The 18,445-nt window shown below is 49.0% G+C and overlaps 1 protein-coding gene across 5 annotated transcripts in view; it reads left to right on the top strand.

Moving 5' to 3' along the window:
* Positions 1-13,905, top strand: part of CLMN (calmin) — a 127,844-nt gene extending 113,939 nt beyond the window's left edge. Inside the window, exons 9-14 of one of the 5 annotated variants that reach the window (XM_049898451.1) lie at positions 2,018-3,667; positions 7,111-7,307; positions 10,858-10,918; positions 11,485-11,555; positions 11,974-12,070; positions 13,704-13,905. In XM_049898451.1, coding sequence (XP_049754408.1) covers positions 2,018-3,667; positions 7,111-7,307; positions 10,858-10,918; positions 11,485-11,555; positions 11,974-12,070; positions 13,704-13,868 — 2,241 coding nt within the window. In that variant the 3' untranslated portion in view covers positions 13,869-13,905. The other 4 variants (XR_007518966.1, XR_007518967.1, XM_049898452.1 and 1 more) reach the window with 4 other exon arrangements.
* Positions 13,906-18,445: the final 4,540 nt, after the last annotated feature.

Raw genomic sequence — 18,445 nt, 5'->3', positions numbered from 1 at the left:
GACTGCATGTTCGATCAATTTCAAACTGCAGAAGTTGGTAAAAATCTTCAATTTCTTCATCTTTGGCCTTAGTGGTTGGTTTGTAAATTTGATTAATAGTCGTATTATCTGGTCTTCCTCGTAGGCATATGGGTATTATCCTATCATTGACAGCGTTGTACTTCAGGATAGATCTTGAAATGTTCTTTTTGACAATGAATGTAACACCATTCCTCTTCAAGTTGTTGTTCCCGGCAGAGTAGACCATATGATTCTCTGATTCAAAATGGCCACTACCAGTCCATTTCAGCTCACTGATGCCTAGGATATCAACATTTATGCATTCCATTCCGTTTTTGATGACTTCCAGTTTTCCTAGATTCATACTTTGTACTTTCCATGTTCCGATTATTAATGGATATTTGCAGCTGTTTCTTCTTATTTTGAGTCGTGCCACATTAGCAAATGAAGGTCCAGAAAGCTTGACTCCAGCCACGTCATTAAGGTCGACTCTCCTTTGAGGAGGCAGCTCTTCCCCAGTCATCTTTCGAGTGCCTTCCGACCTGAGGGGCTCATCTTTCGGGACTATATCAAACAATATTAACGTGGCTATTCATTAGGTTTTCACTGGCTAATGCTTTTCAGAAGTAGACGGCTGGGTCCTTCTTCCTAGTCTTAGTCTGGAAGCTCAGCTGAAGCCTGTCTGCCATGGGTGACCCTGCTGGTATTTGAATACCAGTGGCATAGCTTCCGGAAACCCTGGTGGTGTAGTGGTTAAGTGCTACCTACAGCTGCTAACCAAGAGGTCGGCAGTTTGAATCCACCAGGCGCTCCTTAGAAACTCTTTGGGGCAGGTCTACTCTGTAGCATACAGTCACTATGAGTCGGAATCGACTTGATGGCAGTGGGTTTGGTTTTTGGTTTGGCATAGCTTCCAGCAACACACAAGCCCCCGCAGTATAACAAACTGACGGACATGTGAACGATCCTTACCCAAACCTAAAAGTTTAGCCTTGGATGTCAACAAATGTTGATTTGGAAGGGGAGGTGATGGTTGAGAGAGAGAGGGTAATTTTCTTTTTTTCATACACTGTCGAAACACTTAACACTTCTATTAAAGCCATTATTATTAGTGATATCAAAGCCTTTTAGATCCCTTCTAAAATTTTCAAGTCCTGGGAAGTCTATACTGGGAGGAAGAAGAGCTTCAAAAATACCTAGCCCAGTGTCCTGGCCAGGGTTCAGAAATATTTGTTGCAATGAGCTAAACTCATTGGGTGTCTGGATAAGCTGGGATTTCTGGTGTGTATTCCCTTGGGGGGAAACCCTGGTGGCATAGTGGTTACATGCTATGGCTGCTAACCAAAAGGTTGGCAGTTCAAATCCACCAGGTGCTCCTTGGAAACTCTATGGGGCAGTTCTACTCTGACCTATAAGTTCACTATGAGTCACAGTCGACTCGACAGCAACAGGTTTGGTTTTGGTTTTTTTTTGTTCCCTTGGGGATGTGAAGAGATTGTTCTGCAGTGAGACACCTGTGTTCGAAGAACCAGCATGATTTCCTCCACTTGCCGTTTCTTACTCCTCATCCCTTCTGGGTTAGCTCTTCTAGTCCTTTCCCAGACTAGGCAACGGTCCACAGGAATGCACAGCTGCCAGTCTCTGCTCGTCTAGAAAGGGATCGTCCTTCACTGGAGTTTGGTTCATTGCTTCAAAAAATTGTTTTGTTTTTTTTTTTATCTGGTGTTCTCATATTTCATCAGGAATAATCTTTTGCACGGTGGCTAAGAGCTCGGCTGCTAACCAAAAGTCAGCAGTTCGAATCCATCGGCTGCTCCTTGGAACCCTGTGGGGCAGTTCTTCACCTGTAGGGTTGCTATGAGTTGGAATCGACTCAACAGCAGTGGGTTTGGGTTTGGTATATCATAATTGGAACACTTTGCATTCATCTTGAGGTGGCTTTTTGTGTGTTTGTTGAAGAGGTACACTGGCCAGGCTTAAACACTCATATTTCATGTCGTCCCATGTTTCTTTGCAGGAAGATTTTGTGGATTCGGATAAAGAAATCCCTATCGAATCAACGTTTGTCCGCATCAAAGAAACCCCTCCTGAACAGGAGAGCAAAGTCTTCCTTCTGACTGAAAATGGGGAGCGTGCCTATACCGTCAACCATGAAACCAGCCACCCGCCACCCGCCAAAGTCTTTGTGTGTGACAAGCCTGAGAGTGTGAAGGGGCTCCAGCTGCAGCCCTGCCTGGGTGGTGCTTCCAGTGGTGCACTGCCAGACAGCCCCTGCAACCTGATGCACTGGACCACTGAGCAGGGTGTTCCCTACAAAGCCAGTGATGTCAGTGAGCCATCGCCGGAGACTTCCATTTTATCATCCAGAAAGGACAGTCGCAGGGCCAGCTCCTTGCCAACCAAGAAGACCGTCCACTTCAAGGCAGACATTTACAAGGACGCTTCGTGTAGTAGAGACCCTTTCTACAGTCAAGGTGTGGGCTTTGAAGAGAGCCTAAGAGGGGCAAAGGACTCTTTGAAGCAGGATGGACACACCATGGCCAACGAGGCTGATGAGGGAAAGAAACCAAAACAGGACGCCCTAAAGACCCTGGAAGCAGCCTCCAACAAGGCCCCAGATGATGTGTCTCTGGCGGAGGGCGAGCTCAGTGGCTCTCAGTCTTCCCAGGGCACTCCTGCCTGGAACGGGGCACCGGACAATACAGCTGACCACATGGGAGAAAGCCATTCTGTTGCATCTGCTGGAGAAAGCACCATTGTGGCTGATTCCTTGGAGATCAAGGTTCAGCTGCTGAGTGTAGAAGCTGTGGAGAAGGAAGACTCTTTTGAAAGCATACCATTAAAAGCCTCTAAATTTAGTAGAGACCTAGTCGATTTCGCCTCTACCAGCCATGCTTTCGATGAGACTCCTTCACTTCCTGAAAATGAGGCCACCGAGAGTGACGCCTCAGAGGACCACGTTGAAAAACTGGGCAAAAGGAGAGCTAAATCTGCTCATAAAAACAAAGAGCCGTTCGCACCCCAGCTGCCATCTGACGAACACGAACCTCACAAGGACCCCGGGCAAGACGTGCCAGGCTCTTCTCTGGCCCCAGAAGAGGCGCCCGTGGATAGGAAACCGGAGGTGCATGAAAAGGCGAAGCGCAAGTCCACGCGCCGTGGTGGCGAGGAAGAGGGGGAAGAAGAACGGTTCCTGGAGGATGAGGGAGAGCTGCCTTCCAACCCTCCAAGCAGCAGTGTCAGCCTGGAGACCCTCAGGAGTCACAGCGAGGAAGGCCTGGACTTCAAGCCCTCCCCGCCCGTCTCAAAGGTCTCCGTCATCCCCCACAAACTCTTCTACTACCCGCACTACGAGGTGCCCCTGGCAGCAGTTCTGGAAGCTTACACCGAAGGCGCGGAGGACTTGAGAAATGAAGACGCGGATCTCGAAGACCCCGATGATTATTTGCAGGACCTGGACTCAAGGGAGGAGGAGGCTGATGACTCTCAGAGTGGCTGCAGCTTTTTGGTGACAGGCGAGGACCTTCCCGGGGCCAGTGACCAGTTGCCATCTCTCACCAGGGGGCCTGTGGGCACCCAACCAGCCCCAGACCCCACGTCCCCAGCCCATCATGAGGACCGCCAGCAAGGCGAGGCCAAGAAGAATGACCCCGCAGAGAGCAATCAGGTACTTGGTTGCAGGAGGGATTTGGAGGCCTGGCTCCTACTCTCCAGCCATGTGCCTGGGCAATTCTGTGCTTCTTTAGTGTTTCCTGCAGAAAAGAGGGATAAATATGGATACCTCCCTCCCAGGCATATTAGGGTGCAAAATTTAAGGAGGGACTTATTCTCAGGCTCCTGTCGGTGCAGGTTGGCCCTTGAGATTGCATACCTCCTTAAATTTTGAGCCCTGGGTACCTGCTGGCCTCACCCTAGCCCCAGCCCTGCTCTTGACGATGAGGGTTCCATGAGACCACGCTGGAGGGTACAGCGCAGGGTAGCGGGGATCATTTTTAAAACAGCAATCGTGGCTAACATTTAGCGGGCACTTGGTGAATGGTAGCCCCCATTCTCCTTCAGCAAATGACGTTGGAAACACAGAGTAAGTGAGCCCTCACCTTTGCCTCCACCTCAGGCACTAGTATCTGGTCCCCTCATTTGAAATGAGTTGTGTCAATAGGCTAAGGGCCAGACACATACTCTGAGCCGCTGGTACAGACGTAGCTCCCACTCACCTTCCCACTTCAGCTGAGCCCCCAGCAGCTCAAGAGGGGCTGCCAGAGTGAGTGAGTGAATGAGGTCGGGGGAAGGGGATCCCTCTGTAGGCACCTCGTTAGTAAGATCCCACCCCCAACCCGGGAATCCCGGAGATGGGGCCAGAACCATGCTGACCGTTCGTCCGCAGATACAGTCCAGGCAGGGTACCAGGTGAGAACGCCAGGATAGAGAGGCCTGGGTTGGGCCCCCAGGCCGGCTCACCCACCCACTCCCATCTACCACGTGGACAACAGGGTGCCAGGCACTGCCAGGGCAAGCACAGTAGAAAGGATAGCCCCCGTCTTCAGTGTTTGATGCCAGAGAGAAGGAGCTCCCAGTAGCTGTACCAGCAGAGACCCGGCATCAGACATGAGGGACAGGGCCCAGCAAAGGGACTCAGGGGTTCAGTGAAGGGAGACTGACCCAGTCCCAGAGAGGCCGCAGGGGTGGGTGGCCCTGGAGCTGGGGAGGGCGTTCTGGGCATAGAAGGTGAGAATTCTACCACTGAACCCCCACTGTCCCCCATCTGAGCACTGTAGACACATGACTGGGGTTGTGGGGGAAAGAGCCTGAATTGGGACATCTAGATATGAACCCATTCCTGCATGGAGCTAGTGATGAGACCCCCAGTCACTCACCGCTCAGGTCTGAGCCTTGAGCTCCTCATGTTCCCAGTGGAAGCAACGCTGACTCTATTTGCCCGCTTGGCCCTGACCTGCTTCCCCAGGCTGTCACCTGTCCAGCCAGCCTCTGCCCACTGGTCCCAGCCCACCTGAGTTGAGCCCTTGCCTGAATCCCTGCTATTGAGTGAAGGGAGGGTGCAGCTCTGCAGGACAAGTGTGGCCTGTGAGTCTTGTCCTGAGACACCAGAAGACAAGATGGAGAACATGTCTCTGGCACCTGGCTCTCTTTTAAGTAACCCAAACCCACTGCCGTCGAGTCGATCCCAACTCATAACAACCCTATAGGACAGAGTTGAACTGCCCCATAGGGTTTCCAAGGCTGTAATCTTTACGGACGCAGAGTGCCGCATCTTCTCCCTCAGAGCAGCTGGTGGGTTCAAACTGCTGACCTTTCAGTGAGCACACACACTTGTTGCCATCAAGTCAATTCCAACTCCCAGCAACAGAGTAAAATTGCCTCATAGGGTTTCCAAGGAGCAGCTGGTGGATTTAAACTGCTGACCTTTTGGTTATAGCAGCCGTAGTTCTTAAACACCGCCACCAGGGCTCCAATCATACAACTCTTGTGCCATCCAGGCTTCTTCAGGGAACGTTACCAAAAAAAAAACCCATTGCCATCAGGTGGATTCTAACTCATAGTGACCCTATAGGACAGAGTAGAACTGCCCCATAGGGTTTCCAAGGAGCAGCTGGTAGATTCGAACTGTCAACCTTTTGGTTAGCAGCTGAGCTCTTAACCACTGCACCACATTGGCTGTTATTTCAGGAGGCACTTAAGAGATATTTGTTGATTGAAAACCTCACCCATTGCCATCCAGTCGATTCCGACTCATAGTGACCCTGTAGGATAGAGTAGAGCTGCCCCATAGGGTTTCCCAGGCTGTAAACCTTTAAGAAGCAGACTGCCACATCTTTCTCCTGTGGAGCGACTGGTGAGTTTGAACCCACTGACCTTATGGTTAGTAGCCAAGCGCTTAACCACTGTACCACCAAGGCTCCTTCCTTTAAGTAAAAAGCAAAAAAAAAACCTTTTACCAGCCAAAGGGAACTCAAAAATAGCAACATATTTCTTCTTCCAGCCTTTAAAAAAAAGTCCTCTCCTCATTTCCCCTTTCAGAAAGGGTTTCTTTTGCCCACGCTGATGGAGGATGGCTGTCATTTCACATTCCTGAGAGCTTTGGTGAATTCAGCACCGGGCTTTGCTCTCCTGGGGTCATCTGGCCTGGCCACACCAATCCTCTTACTCCCACACCTGTTGAGCAGGTTCTCCCAGTCCCTGAAGGAGTTCTGGAGCAGTGGTTCCAACAATTCCCACCCTTCCGGAATTCTCTCTGGAGCATCGTTGCTGGGTTTCAGGGTGTCTGGTGTGGATGTAGTGGTCAGAAGACCTTCCTTACCAAATACATGTTAGAGGTGCCCCTTCAGCCAGGGCACACGTTACACCTTTGCCTCTGTGTGTACCTCTCCAAGCTCAGGGGCCACCTTTGCACCCCTCAGTCTGCCTGGCTTCCAGGACTCATTCCTTTGTTGAAGGGGACGATGGTGGCATGAAGGATCCAACTGTTGCCCACTGTAAGAGATGTCCTTTTTAGGAAATACCAAAGTCCAGTGGAAAGAGGTTGATACTTACTCTGCCCCTTTGATGGAGTCCCTGGATGGCACAAATGGTAAAGCAGTGGACAACTAACTGAAAGGTTGGTGGTTCTAACCCACCCACAGGTGCCTCGAAAATAAGGTCCTGGTGATCTGCTTCTGCAAGGCCACAGCCTTGAGAACCCTGTGGAGTACAGTTCTACTCCGTAACGCATGGGGTTGCCATGAGTTGGAATTGACTCCATGGTAACTACCAGTGACAGCATGCCCATTTGACAGACAAGGAAAGTCGAGGCTCAGAGAGGTGAAGTCAGTTGCTCAAGGTCATATAGCTGGCTCAGCCAGGATTTGAAACCAGATCTTATTGACTCTAAAATCATGCTGCCTTCACTTCTACTTGAAGCATTGGAATTCTGCTCAGGGAACAAGAGTTGGGACAGGCCTCTGGCGCATGGCAGCTGTGAGGAAGGAACTTACAGGAGAGGCAAGATGGGAGGGACGCCCTGGCTGGGCCTTAGGGTCGAGGTGGAGTGCAGCCCGTGGTATCACTTGCTTATCTCAGCATGACATGCTGGTTTGTGTTCGGTTGTTTTTTCAGTCCCAGAAATCCCCAAACTCGGAAGACTCAGCCAGCCCTGTACAAGAAAAGGTAACGGAAGAACCAGTCAGCAGTAAAAAAAAGGAGAAAAGGAAACATGTGGACCACGTAGAAAGTTCAATATTTATAGCACCTGGAACCGTTCGATCCTCAGATGACCTAGAAGAAGACGCTCCTGATCACAAAATCCTCTCCAGGTATTTGACTGGTATCTTTCCACCCTAGACATCGAGCTAGAGGTTTGCTCTCTGAACTCATCCCATTTGCATTGACTGACTCAGTGAGGGGCCCAGGGGTGGAATTGGACCAAGACAGTCTGTATTCATGCAGTGACCTCAACAATTAGCAGGCCTGCTCGTAAGGAGAAAAGGTGGAAGGACGTGAAGCTTGCCTTCTCTCCTCACTCTGTGTACCTTGGGGTGGGAGCTAGCAGTCAACAGCAAAGACGTGGGGTGGGAAAAGTAATGGGTGTGGTGACTCCACCGGTTGGCCCCTGACCCCTGATCACTATGGGGTGAGCTAAGTAGGGGCCAAACCTGGCCATTCATAGCATCATGCTTACTGAAACGTACGTATTGAGGTGGTCTTTTATCCCTGCTATATGGACATCCATATGGCTTCTCTCACCAGCTTGGTTCCAAGGAAGTGGCAATGGTTGATTTAATCATGGGAGGAGGGGAGCGGGGAGGCTAATGAGCTTTAACTGAACTATGGGAAGCTTGTCATATGCCTTTGCTCTGTCACTCCAAGGCTACCGGATGAGTTGGGTTTGTCCCAGGTTAAATATTTAAGTCTGAATGTCAAAAGGCCCTGGTCTCTCCGTCACCCTCATCGTCGTTGATAGTCACCCAGTTTACCAAGCCCTCCCTGGGTTGAGGCACGTCACAGCCATGTCCTCATCAATTCTGTGGTCAGCCCCCTAGGCAGGTAGGTGGGATCGTGCCTCATTATTGCAGACAAGGAAGCTCGGGGGGCACAGAACTTCCCCAAGAGTTGGGGTCTTGGGGTCAGATCAGCCTCACCCCAGGGTCCATATTCTTTCTGTGATCCCTCATTGCCTGCGGTGGTGTGAGCAATGCTGACTGCAAAGGAAAATGATTGAGATGTACTTTTGGGGGGTGGGCAGAAGCAGCCCATACAGAGAGCCAGAGAAGGAGCTGGCAGGACACCCAGCTTTCTACCTCCCCTCTGCTTGGCTTCCACGCCTGGGCTGTGGAGAAACAAAGACAGAGGAGGTGGGGGCAGAGAGGGGTAGGTGACAGAGAGATACCACAGAAACGGCTGCCAACTAGGCTCAGGACTCTCACAGCCCCTCCTCCTGCCCTGGGGATCTGGCAGCTCAGCAGACATCTGTGCTTTAAATGTGCTGCCCCACCCTGCTGTAAACGCAGGTGGACACCTGTGAGCCAATGAGCCATGCCACTAACTCTGGAACCACAGCTCAGGGAAGGGCCACCAGTCATTTGGCAGGCCACTCAGCTTTTCTCCCCAATCAGGTCGCTTCTCATATATTCTTTGAGCAGCTGCTGTGTGGTAGAGTTGGCTAGGCTGGGGATTTCAGGGAGGGAGAAAGAGGTCAGGCGTGGGGCCCAGGAGCTCTGTCCCCCAGGAGCTCCCAGACTAGAGGGACAATCTGGTCTACCAGGACAGGGAGGGACACAGAGCGTGTTGTGAAGAAAAGGGAGGTGTCACGTCTTGGACCTCAGGGAGACCTGGGCCTGAGATTTCTTGAAGCTGAGTGTTGAGGGTTAAATGGGATTTGGATTTGGGAGTGGGAAGGAAGGCATTCCAGGTGAAAGAAACAGTGTGAGCAAATGGCGGACCTTTAGCAGCCCCTCAGTAAATACCTGTAGAATGGAAGAAGTGGAGGTAGGAACGAGAGGTACCCTGGGAGAGAGTGAGCACCCTGGATATGGATACGTGCTGATCAAGAAGCAAAAGAAAAGCCATCCCAATGAAGGTGAGACAAAAGGAGGATCGTACCGAAAAGTAAACCGCTATTTCGTTGTATGGAGGCGTGAGGCCAAGTTGGCTTTCCAATGCAAAGGCCTGCCTTACTCTGAGTTTTTAGCATGGACTGGACAGAAGTTGCCTTTCCAGCTCCATCTTTCCAACTCAGCTCAGGCACGCTGTGGCAAAGCCGTACTTATTAAGGTGAAAGTCCCACAGTGAATGCCAGCAGAGAGCGGGGGGTGTGCTCAGCAGTGTGAACAGATGAGAGACCGGGCAGTGGGTGGGTGCTGAGGACCTGACCCCTGCCCCCACAGAGCTGGCAGCAGCCTGAGGGAGCACCTTCATTCATGGACTCATTCCCCCAGAGAAATTAGCGTCACTAGAAAAGAATGTCTACATGAAGCATGGTGCTCTTTTAAAGAATTATCTATGTATGTGTTATCAAAATGATAGCAGCAACTTGAAAGGTAGCACCGCTTGAAGAATGTAACCCGTGTCACTGACTTGTACGTGTAGAAATCGTTGAAGTAGTATGTGTTTTGTTGGGTATGTTTCCACCAAAGTGAATGAATGAATGAAATCCACATAGGAAAAACTGCCCTGGAATCTCCTGGTGCCAGTGTGTAGGGTCAGCTCTCTAGGGGACACCACTGGGTTCCAGGAACTTCATAGGAGTGTTTTGTTCATTCCTGCCCTGTGAATCCAGCCAGGAAGAATGAGCCTTGGTTCTGGATTGAGGACAAGGGCTGACATTTCCCTAGGCCTAGCACAGTGCCTGGCACATAGTAGGTGCTCAGTGACTGAGTGGAAATGTACCCGGTGCAAGGGAAGAGCTTGGTGAAGCTTACAGAACAGCAGTGGATAGGAGTGCCAATGATGAATTCCCTGGGAATGAACTTTTCCCAAGATACCAGGATGACTCTTAGCAGGCCTGCCTTGAGGAGGTGACTCTTCCTGTACTAGGACACGTCAACATGCAGGACCTAGTTCTCCTGTGAGTGCCAATTAGCACCAAAGACTTTACCCGACAGTATACAGTTAGCCCCACGGTCACCACCACCTCCGTGCACTAGGCAGGTTAGGGATGATAGTCCTTTTGACAGATGGGGAAACTGATCAGAGATGTAAGTACTTGGCTCACATGGTCAGCTGGTCAGCGGAGGTGCCAGGACAGCAGCTCAGGCCTCTGGGTGTCCTTCCCCTCAGCAATGGGGCAAGCCCCCTGTTAGAAGAACAGAGGCACATTCCACATCAGCCTCAGGTGTGGTCAGACCATTAGCCTTCTCATGTTTGAGAGGAAGAGGGGCTGTGCGCCCAGGGGTGGGCAAGTGGAAAGCAGCCCTGGACATGGGCGTGAGCCCTGGAAAGGGAGTCCAGCTACCAGGTCTAGGACTAGGGCTGACTTAGCTTGCACAGGACTTCCTGTGAGTGCCAAGACCTCAGGGTGCTTGGAAAAAGAGGCCACTTCCTGCCTAAAATCCTATGATTTTTAAGAATACTTGTTCTGCTTTCTCTTCCAAATTCTGACTTAATTCCTGTGTTTTGTTTGTTTGTTTTTCCTAGTAGTCTAGGGCCCAGTGTGTCTCTCTAATATCCATTCTACTATTTGTAAGCACCTTCCAACTAAAGTGGACACATGGGATAAACATTCTCATTTCTGCCCGTGGGTCTGAAATCGTAACTGCCTAAATAACTGAGTAGAGGACTCAGGGTGGGAGGGGGCCATAAAACTGTACCACCTGTAAAATGGAGAGCCTTGGTGGCACCAATTCAAAACCTGTGTTTGTTTTTCAGGACTAGTCATAGCGACTCCAGCATTTACATCCGACGACATACCAATAGGTCTTTGGAATCGGTTAGTATGTGAATTTGTTCTTCCTCACAGCCCCTGCTAGACATTTCGTTGCCGTCCTTCCTCCTCCCAGCCCAGAGCTTTGAATTCACTGACGGGCAACAACTATACTTGTGGATAGAAGACAAGCACACTGAAACCTCGTTAAGCACGGTCCAGTCGGACACCCAGTTTGGACGATTAGGGATATAAATAAAGTGATGATTTCAAAGCCAGAAGGCCTCTTTGTTATAAAAATGCATCCAAGACTCCCTACACCCAAAAAAGTCATATTCAAAGGCAGAGGTCCGTTTTACACTTACAGGTGTTTAGCTCAGATATGTCGGGACCCAGCTCAGCCCTTGTCCACGTGACGCCCTCATTTAGGTCCCAGGTGGTGGGGCCTTCAGTTCACCAGTGGGGCAGTCGGGGAAGGCGTTAGAGTAACGGATATTGTTTAGCAGTTTGGAATTTTGAGAAAACCGTGACGTGCTCAGCTTTGTATGTTTAAAATCATTTTATTTTCTGTTTCAGAGATTTCGTCTTTACTAATTGGGTTGCGGGGGTTTTGTTTATAAATTTCACTGTAGGATCATTTTAGCTATGTTCAATTGAGGAATGCCGCTGATGTGGACGACAGGAGAAACCGAATGTTAACAAGGTTGGTGGCTTTGCTCTCTTTTAAGTTTTGTGGGGTTTATGTTTGTTTGTTTTTAATATTCATGCAGCCTACCTGTTGGGGGAGAGTGTTCTCAAACGATGCTTTGTTGATAATACTATTAAGGGTTTGGGGGTAATGCAAGACTATACCTGTTCCAGAGAATGAATGGCAATTCCATAGTCGTGGGAGGGCAAAGTAGATATTAAGCAATGTTGCCGTGCAGGCACGGGTCAGGAAATGACAGGTTTAATGACGGGTCTGGGTTATGAGCCCGCACCTGCGTTTAAACAAGGCGGTGGCCTGAGGCAGGTATCAGACGTAGAGCCAGGCCCAGGCAGCCGTAGTGATCGTGTGGAGCTGTGCGTTCTGCAATGCCGTAGCACCTGACTGCTGTCTCCATTCTGTGTCGCCACTGCAGGTACAATACTCAGAAGCTCACTGAGCTGATTTTACAGTTTTATGGCATCAGAGCAGACATGAAGAGGGAGTGCAAGCATGCCAGGAAGTCTATGAAAGTATTCCTTACTGCGGAAGAACTAGATGGCTTACTCAGATGTAGCTGAATTGCTGTAGAACTGCCCGCTTAAAATATGCGAAAGCAGAAAAACCTCCCCAAATCTGACCTCCCCGATTCTGTGATGTCCCTAGTCCTCTTACAGTGGCTGAGTCCCTTCATTTTATTCCGTTTGTTAATCTTTGCCGTGGAGTTGAATTGGCTTGGAAAGCCTTAAACAATTGGCATCAGAAGGCTCTGTTGGAAGCTTGCCCCGCACCCAGGAGTGTGGGCCGTAGATCACCAGCCCCCTGATTCTTATTTGAGGCAAGACAAGCTTCCCTTTTACCAGGAAATGGAAATGTCAGTTCAAGTTTCCATCTAGCCCTGGCGTATCCCTAGGAAAATAACACCTTTTTTAAGAGATAAGAACTTTGAACACAGAGCCTGCAGGGCTGAGAAGGCCAGTGCTGTCTACTTCAGCGCTGCACCACTGGCCAAAAGGTTGGCAGTTCGAACACAACCAGAGGTGCCTCAGAAGGAAGGCCAGGGGATCCGTGTCCGAAAGGTCGCAGCCTTGAAAACCCCGTGGGGCACAGTCCTACTCTGCACACGTGGGGAAGCGACTCAACAGCGACTAACAGCAACAGCGATAAAAAAATACAGTTTAAATTTTGTTCTAAAAACAGTTTTAAGGAAGAGAAAGGAGTGCAGCCAGTTGTTCACCATCTGCATGGGAATTATGTAAACGATGGCAAATGTTTAATCCCACCTGGGCTCCACCCCTCACTGTATTAGGAAGCGGTTCAGGGATGGGATGGCTTTAGGCTTCCATAATCTCCATCACACTCCCGGGAAAAACCCCAGAGAAGCTTACGCTCTAAGCTTCTATAAATGCAGCTTCACGCCAGGGCTCCTAGCCCCCCTTCCGGTCAGATTATGGTCCCTAACCCTTGCCTTTGTGGAAATTTTGAGGCTGTAGCTGGTCCCTACCACATGGTACCCTTCTGGGTTTCCTTATTATCTGCCAGGCAAAAATAAAATGACATTCTAACACTGCCTTGTGTAAAATAAAAGAAAGATAAATCTGACCAAAAAACAAATCAAGTAATTTTTTTGGTAAAGGTTCTATCCCAAAGCCAAAAACAAAACTTTGAGGGTAGAATATGTTTTTCTAATGGTTTTTGATAGCCGTTTGAGAAGGTTCTGTGATCTGGGAACGCTTAGATGACACGCGAAGCTCCCTCCATTACTAATGAGTGGCGGAGAGCTGACAGGATCTAATTCCCCATGGTGGTGAACACTCCCAGAGCATCCTGACGTGGTGGAAGGTGTCCTGGTCTGAAAGCTAGACCTGGCTCAGGTCGCAGCTGTGTCACAGAGTAAATGGTGTGACCTCGGCAATTTACTCCGCCCCCATGAGTCTCAACATGCCCATCTGAGGAATGGAGCTGACAGCGCCTCCCTCTTAGTTGTGGAAATGAGCTAAGAGTATTTGTGAACGTTCAAAGCCCTCTGCCTGGGGTCTGCCCTCACAGTGCTAGGGTCTCCTTGGGCCTGGGGCAGTGAGGTGGGAGTACCGGGGGCTGTGTGGAGTCCACTGCGCTGAGGACCCGCTTGTAACTGCTTACCTCTGTCTTCCCTTCTCCAGGAAGGCCAACAACTCGGGTGAGGCCGTGTTGCCGGGCAGCCACAGCCCGCTGAGCGACTCGCTGACCCAGCTTGTCCATCAGCCAGACATGATGTATTTTATTCTCTTCCTCTGGCTCCTGGTCTACTGCCTGCTGCTCTTTCCCCAGCTGGACGTCAACAGGCTCTGACATGTGTGTCTGGATAATAAAGACGACAGGACCCTGACCAGGGCGGGGCTTCGTACTTCATTTGCTTTTGGGGTTTGGCTAGGGCATTGCTGCAGACACTTGAGGACGTCTGAGGAAATGTAGCCACCCTCCCCTTTTTGGTGTTTCCTTTTTTTTTTTTTCCTGTGAGCCCTGAGCATGCTTTTCTCTTTGGCTGGGTACTCAGAACTCGGGTGTGTGGCTGGCGCTCTAGGTGAGGGTTTGTCTTGTGTGCCTTGCTTTGTAAGATATTGAGCATCGTTGCTGAGTTTAGTCAGAACCTGGATCTTAGCCCATCCCAGATGCGAGTTCTCAGGTCCTAGATGGACTTAAGTCACTGACCTCACAGGTGAGGGTCCCCCTGCTGAAAAATGAAAGAGAAGCCCCAGCCTAAGCCCCTCTGGGAAGAGAACGGCCCCATTTTCCTCCAAGAGAGGTGTACCAGGTGGACAGTTGTGGTCTGGGTATTAGTTGTGTTCGCCGGGGAAATTTGAGCAGCATGGAGCTGCTGGTGGAGGGTGGGGGTGGCGTGGCAGAGTCCAAGGAGGACCATGAAGCTTTGCTGGGCGCCAGAGTGCATTCTTTTTCCCTCTTAGTTGTTGTTTTTGAGGAAAAGAGGAAGGACCTTTTGAACTCACTTTTGCATTGATAGGAATTGAGGTCAAGCTGTATTGTTCAAGCCTTTCCCACCAACGAGCACTCCTTGCAAATAAAATCTTAGTCAGGCCAGAGAAGAGGATACCCAAAAAAGTGGGGCTCTGGGACCCTGTCTTAGTGTCGTTGCATTGCTATAACAGAGACACCACACGTGGGGGCTTTGAAGAACAGAAAGTTATTTTCTCACAGTTCAGGAGGCTGGGAGTTAGAATTCAGAGCACTGGCTCTAGGGGCAGGCTCTCTTTCTCCGTGGGCTCTGGGAGAAAGTCCTTATCTCCTTCAGCTTCTTTAGCCTTGGTGTTGCTCAGCCCCTTGACAGTTTTCACATAGTATCTCTCTTCTCCGCTTTGTGCTTCCTTGCTTTTCTAACTGGATCTTGGTATAGCTCATAAGTGATCAGATTTAGAACCCACCTTTGGCTGCTAACCAAAATGTTGGCAGTTCAAATCCACCAGCCACTCCTTGGAAAACCTATGGGGCAGATCTACTCTGTCCTGTAGGGTTGCTATGAGTCAGAATCAACTTGATGGCAGAGAGTTTAATTTGTCTACACTGATGTGACCTCATTCACATAGCAAAGAAAACCCTATTCCCAAATGGGATGACATCCACAGGTGTTGGGGTTAGGATTCCAACATATACCGTGGAAGGACACAATTCAACCCATAACAGACCCCCTCCCACTTTGCCTCAGCTGCCCTTGGGCTTCCAGAGTCAGCTGCTGGAACTTCTGCATCCATCTGTCCCCAAGGTGCCACCAGGCAATGTCAGAAGCCCCACTGAGGAGTTGAGAAGGGTTGGGCTAACTATAAGCTGACGTCAGAGCTGGGAGGGACCTGGCCAGTCCCCCGCTCCCCCCCACCCCCAGAAGCCCTTGGCCACACCTGCCTCCAGCGGCATAGACAGGCTTTATGGTCAGTCATAATGGGTTTCTTAAAAAGGCTTTCTGTAAGACACCCTGGAGTGTCCCGGCTCAGGTAGTCTGTGAGAGGAGGGAAAGGCATTTCGCCCACCCTTCGTTTTTTCCTGCCAAGATACAGGTCAGTGGCGACTTCTTGCTTCCTCCTTCCCCAGCTCTCCCCCTCAACAAGCACGTCTTAGCAAGCCTCACACAACCACAGACTCTTAGAGCAAGAAGGCCTTAGGTGAGAGAGCCTCTTGTCTAGTGAAGCTGAGAGGCAAGGCCACATCTGGACACCTGATGCCCCACCCAGAGCGGCCACCACTTCAGGATACCTCCATCAGACCCGTGACTGTCCTGAAAAAAAGATAAAACGATTAGATAAATATGTCTTTCTTTTTTAAAACAAAGCCAAATGCCCTTTTTCTCATGTTTTTCCCAGGAGGAAGCCATATTCCCCCATGAGATTGTCCCATCTTACTTCTGGGATGGCCTTGACAGCTTGTCAGGTGACATACCGCCATGTCTTCTTAGTGCTCCAGGAACAGCTTATTTCAAGCAGTTGATTTCAAGTTTATAGAATCCCAGCGTGGCCAAAAGAATTTACGTTGCACATCTGAGTCGATGACAGCCAAAATCTGGCCTCTAACCCTTCCCGATAATAGCCCGCCTCCCCACCCCAAATGAGTCTAAACCTTCCAAGCCAAGAGCTGTTGGGAGCTTGGAGTGGTTCCATCTGAATGAGAGCTCCATGGAAAATGAGCTGATTAATGAGCTACTTGGCATCCTCCAATGCTCAAAGGCAGAGATAATAAAGATTATGTGTGTGATGTTTTATAACCCTGAATACTGTGACACCATACAGTCCTCGCCTAAATTAAATGCTTCAAGACCCAGGGAAGAGCTGACCCCAGCGTTAATCATTTCATTTTACGGACCTAGGCCTTGTTCAGACTTCTCCACAGGCTGCTGCTTTCACCCATTAGGATTTGTAATAGTCTTAAAACCACCTACTGGCAAATTTTTTTTTTTTTTTTTTTTTTTTAACTGGCAAGATGCCTAAAAGTCCTTTGGCTCAGGATGGCAGTAGACTGATTTTTTTTTTTTTTTTAAGGAAAGGGGTGAAAAAAAAACCTCATTGTCTTGAATACAGGCCTATGTGGAAGAGGCTGGACTGGTGAATATAAAGCCCGCAGGACAAACAACCCAGTTCCCTGCAACTTCTTCTTTTTCAAGTAATACATGGTCATAGTTATTTTTTAAAAATCCTCTAAGGCTTTTAATGAAAGCTAGCTATCCCCTAACTGAGCCTTGCTCTCTAAAAGCAACCACTTTCCACTCTGTTGGCTGCTGCTTCTATTTGCCTTCGTATTTCTACACAACACCCTTATACTTCTAATTTTTAAAATTAGAAACATCTAGTGACTTGCCAGGAGCCCTGGTGGAGCAGTGGTTAAGTGCTAGGCTGCTAACCGAAAGATCAGTGGTTCAAACCCACCCAGTGGATCCTCAGGAGAAAAGACCTAGCGATCTACTCCTGTAAAGATTTACAGCCTAGAAAACCCTATAGAGCAGTTCTGCTTTGTTCTAGAGGGTCGCTGTCAGTCGGAATCAGCAATACATGACATGTGACTGCTGTTACGGCTGAGGAAGATTTTGCTCTGACCCATAACCCCCTGTGATTTTCCAGCTTGGTGAGATCACATTATTTGGAAAGTTCCTACTGAATGTTGACATCACAACAGCCACATTAAGGCCTGTTGATCCCTGAGCCAAGTAGTGTATTACAGTTACAGATTCTTTCTTGCCCAATTCTTTTTTTTTTCATTCGGTTTAAGATTTTGTTTTTGGTTTGTTTTGGTGTGGCATATTCTTTAGTAACTTCCTAAGAAAGGGGACATGAGAAGTAAATATGATAAATGTTTTGAGATTTTGCATAACTTAAATTGTCTTTGTCCTTACCCAGGTGTGATTAGGTATAGAATTGCAGGTGGAAAATAATTCATGGCCCCTGGCTTCTCACTTCCAATGTGGTTGTACAGATTTCTGATGCTATTCTGATTCCCAAGCCTTTCTATGTGACTTGGGAGTTTTAGTTTGTTTTGTTTCTCCCCTCCCTGGGTGGTCTAGTTTGTGCTGGGCTACTAACCAAAAGCTTGGCAGTTTGAATTCACCCAGCTGTACTGTGGAAGAAAGACCTGCCAGTCTACATTCAAAAAGCCAGCCATTGGAAACCCTACGGAGCACAGTTCTACTCTGCACACGTGGGGTCGCCAAGAGTTGGCATCAACTCAATGGCAGCCAGTTGGAAGCTCTTTAGTCTTTATCCGTAGTGTTCTGAACTGTTACAATGGTGTTGTGTCCTTGTTTTTGTACCTCATGTTGGGCCCTCATGGGAATTTCTTGAAGTTTTCAAGTTCTTCCTCTGTGGACTTCCTCATTCTAGTGTTGGACCTCCCAAGCTGATCCTGTAATATTTTTTGTCTTTTTTATTTCTCACCTCTTTGCTTTTTGATCTGCTTTCCTGGAGAATTTTTCAGCATCATCTTCCCAATATACCTGATGAATGTCTCATTGAATTATTAATTTCCAAAACTTTTTGTGTTATCATCTTTTCTGTCTCATAGCATCCTGTTCTTGTTTCATGGATGAAGATCTTCTCTCTCTGCTGTTATTAACGATAGTGTTGAGTGTTTTGAAGTTTTCTCTGCACCCAATTGTATTGCCTTTGTGTCCTCTAAGTTGCCTTTCTCTTGTTTAGCCTCAGTCTCTGTCTTTTATGTTCAAAGCTCTCCTCATGTATCTAGCCATCTTTGGAGGATTAGTTAATGTTTAAGAATGACGCCTCAAAAGGCTGCTTGGAAACTCTGTGTGTCAGTGGGTGGGCTTTTCTGGAGGGTCATCAGGCCAGCACCCGAACTCTTCACTGGGGGCCCCAGCTATCAATATTTGCAGATCTTTTCTTTGGAGCTTATTCAGCTTCTTTAGAGATACTTCCACT

The sequence above is a fragment of the Elephas maximus genome, chromosome 10, assembly GCF_024166365.1.
Source record: "Elephas maximus indicus isolate mEleMax1 chromosome 10, mEleMax1 primary haplotype, whole genome shotgun sequence".
Classification (NCBI taxonomy): domain Eukaryota; kingdom Metazoa; phylum Chordata; class Mammalia; order Proboscidea; family Elephantidae; genus Elephas; species Elephas maximus.
The sequence above is the reverse complement of the archived record's forward strand: the minus strand, read 5'-3'. Positions and strand labels throughout refer to the sequence as shown.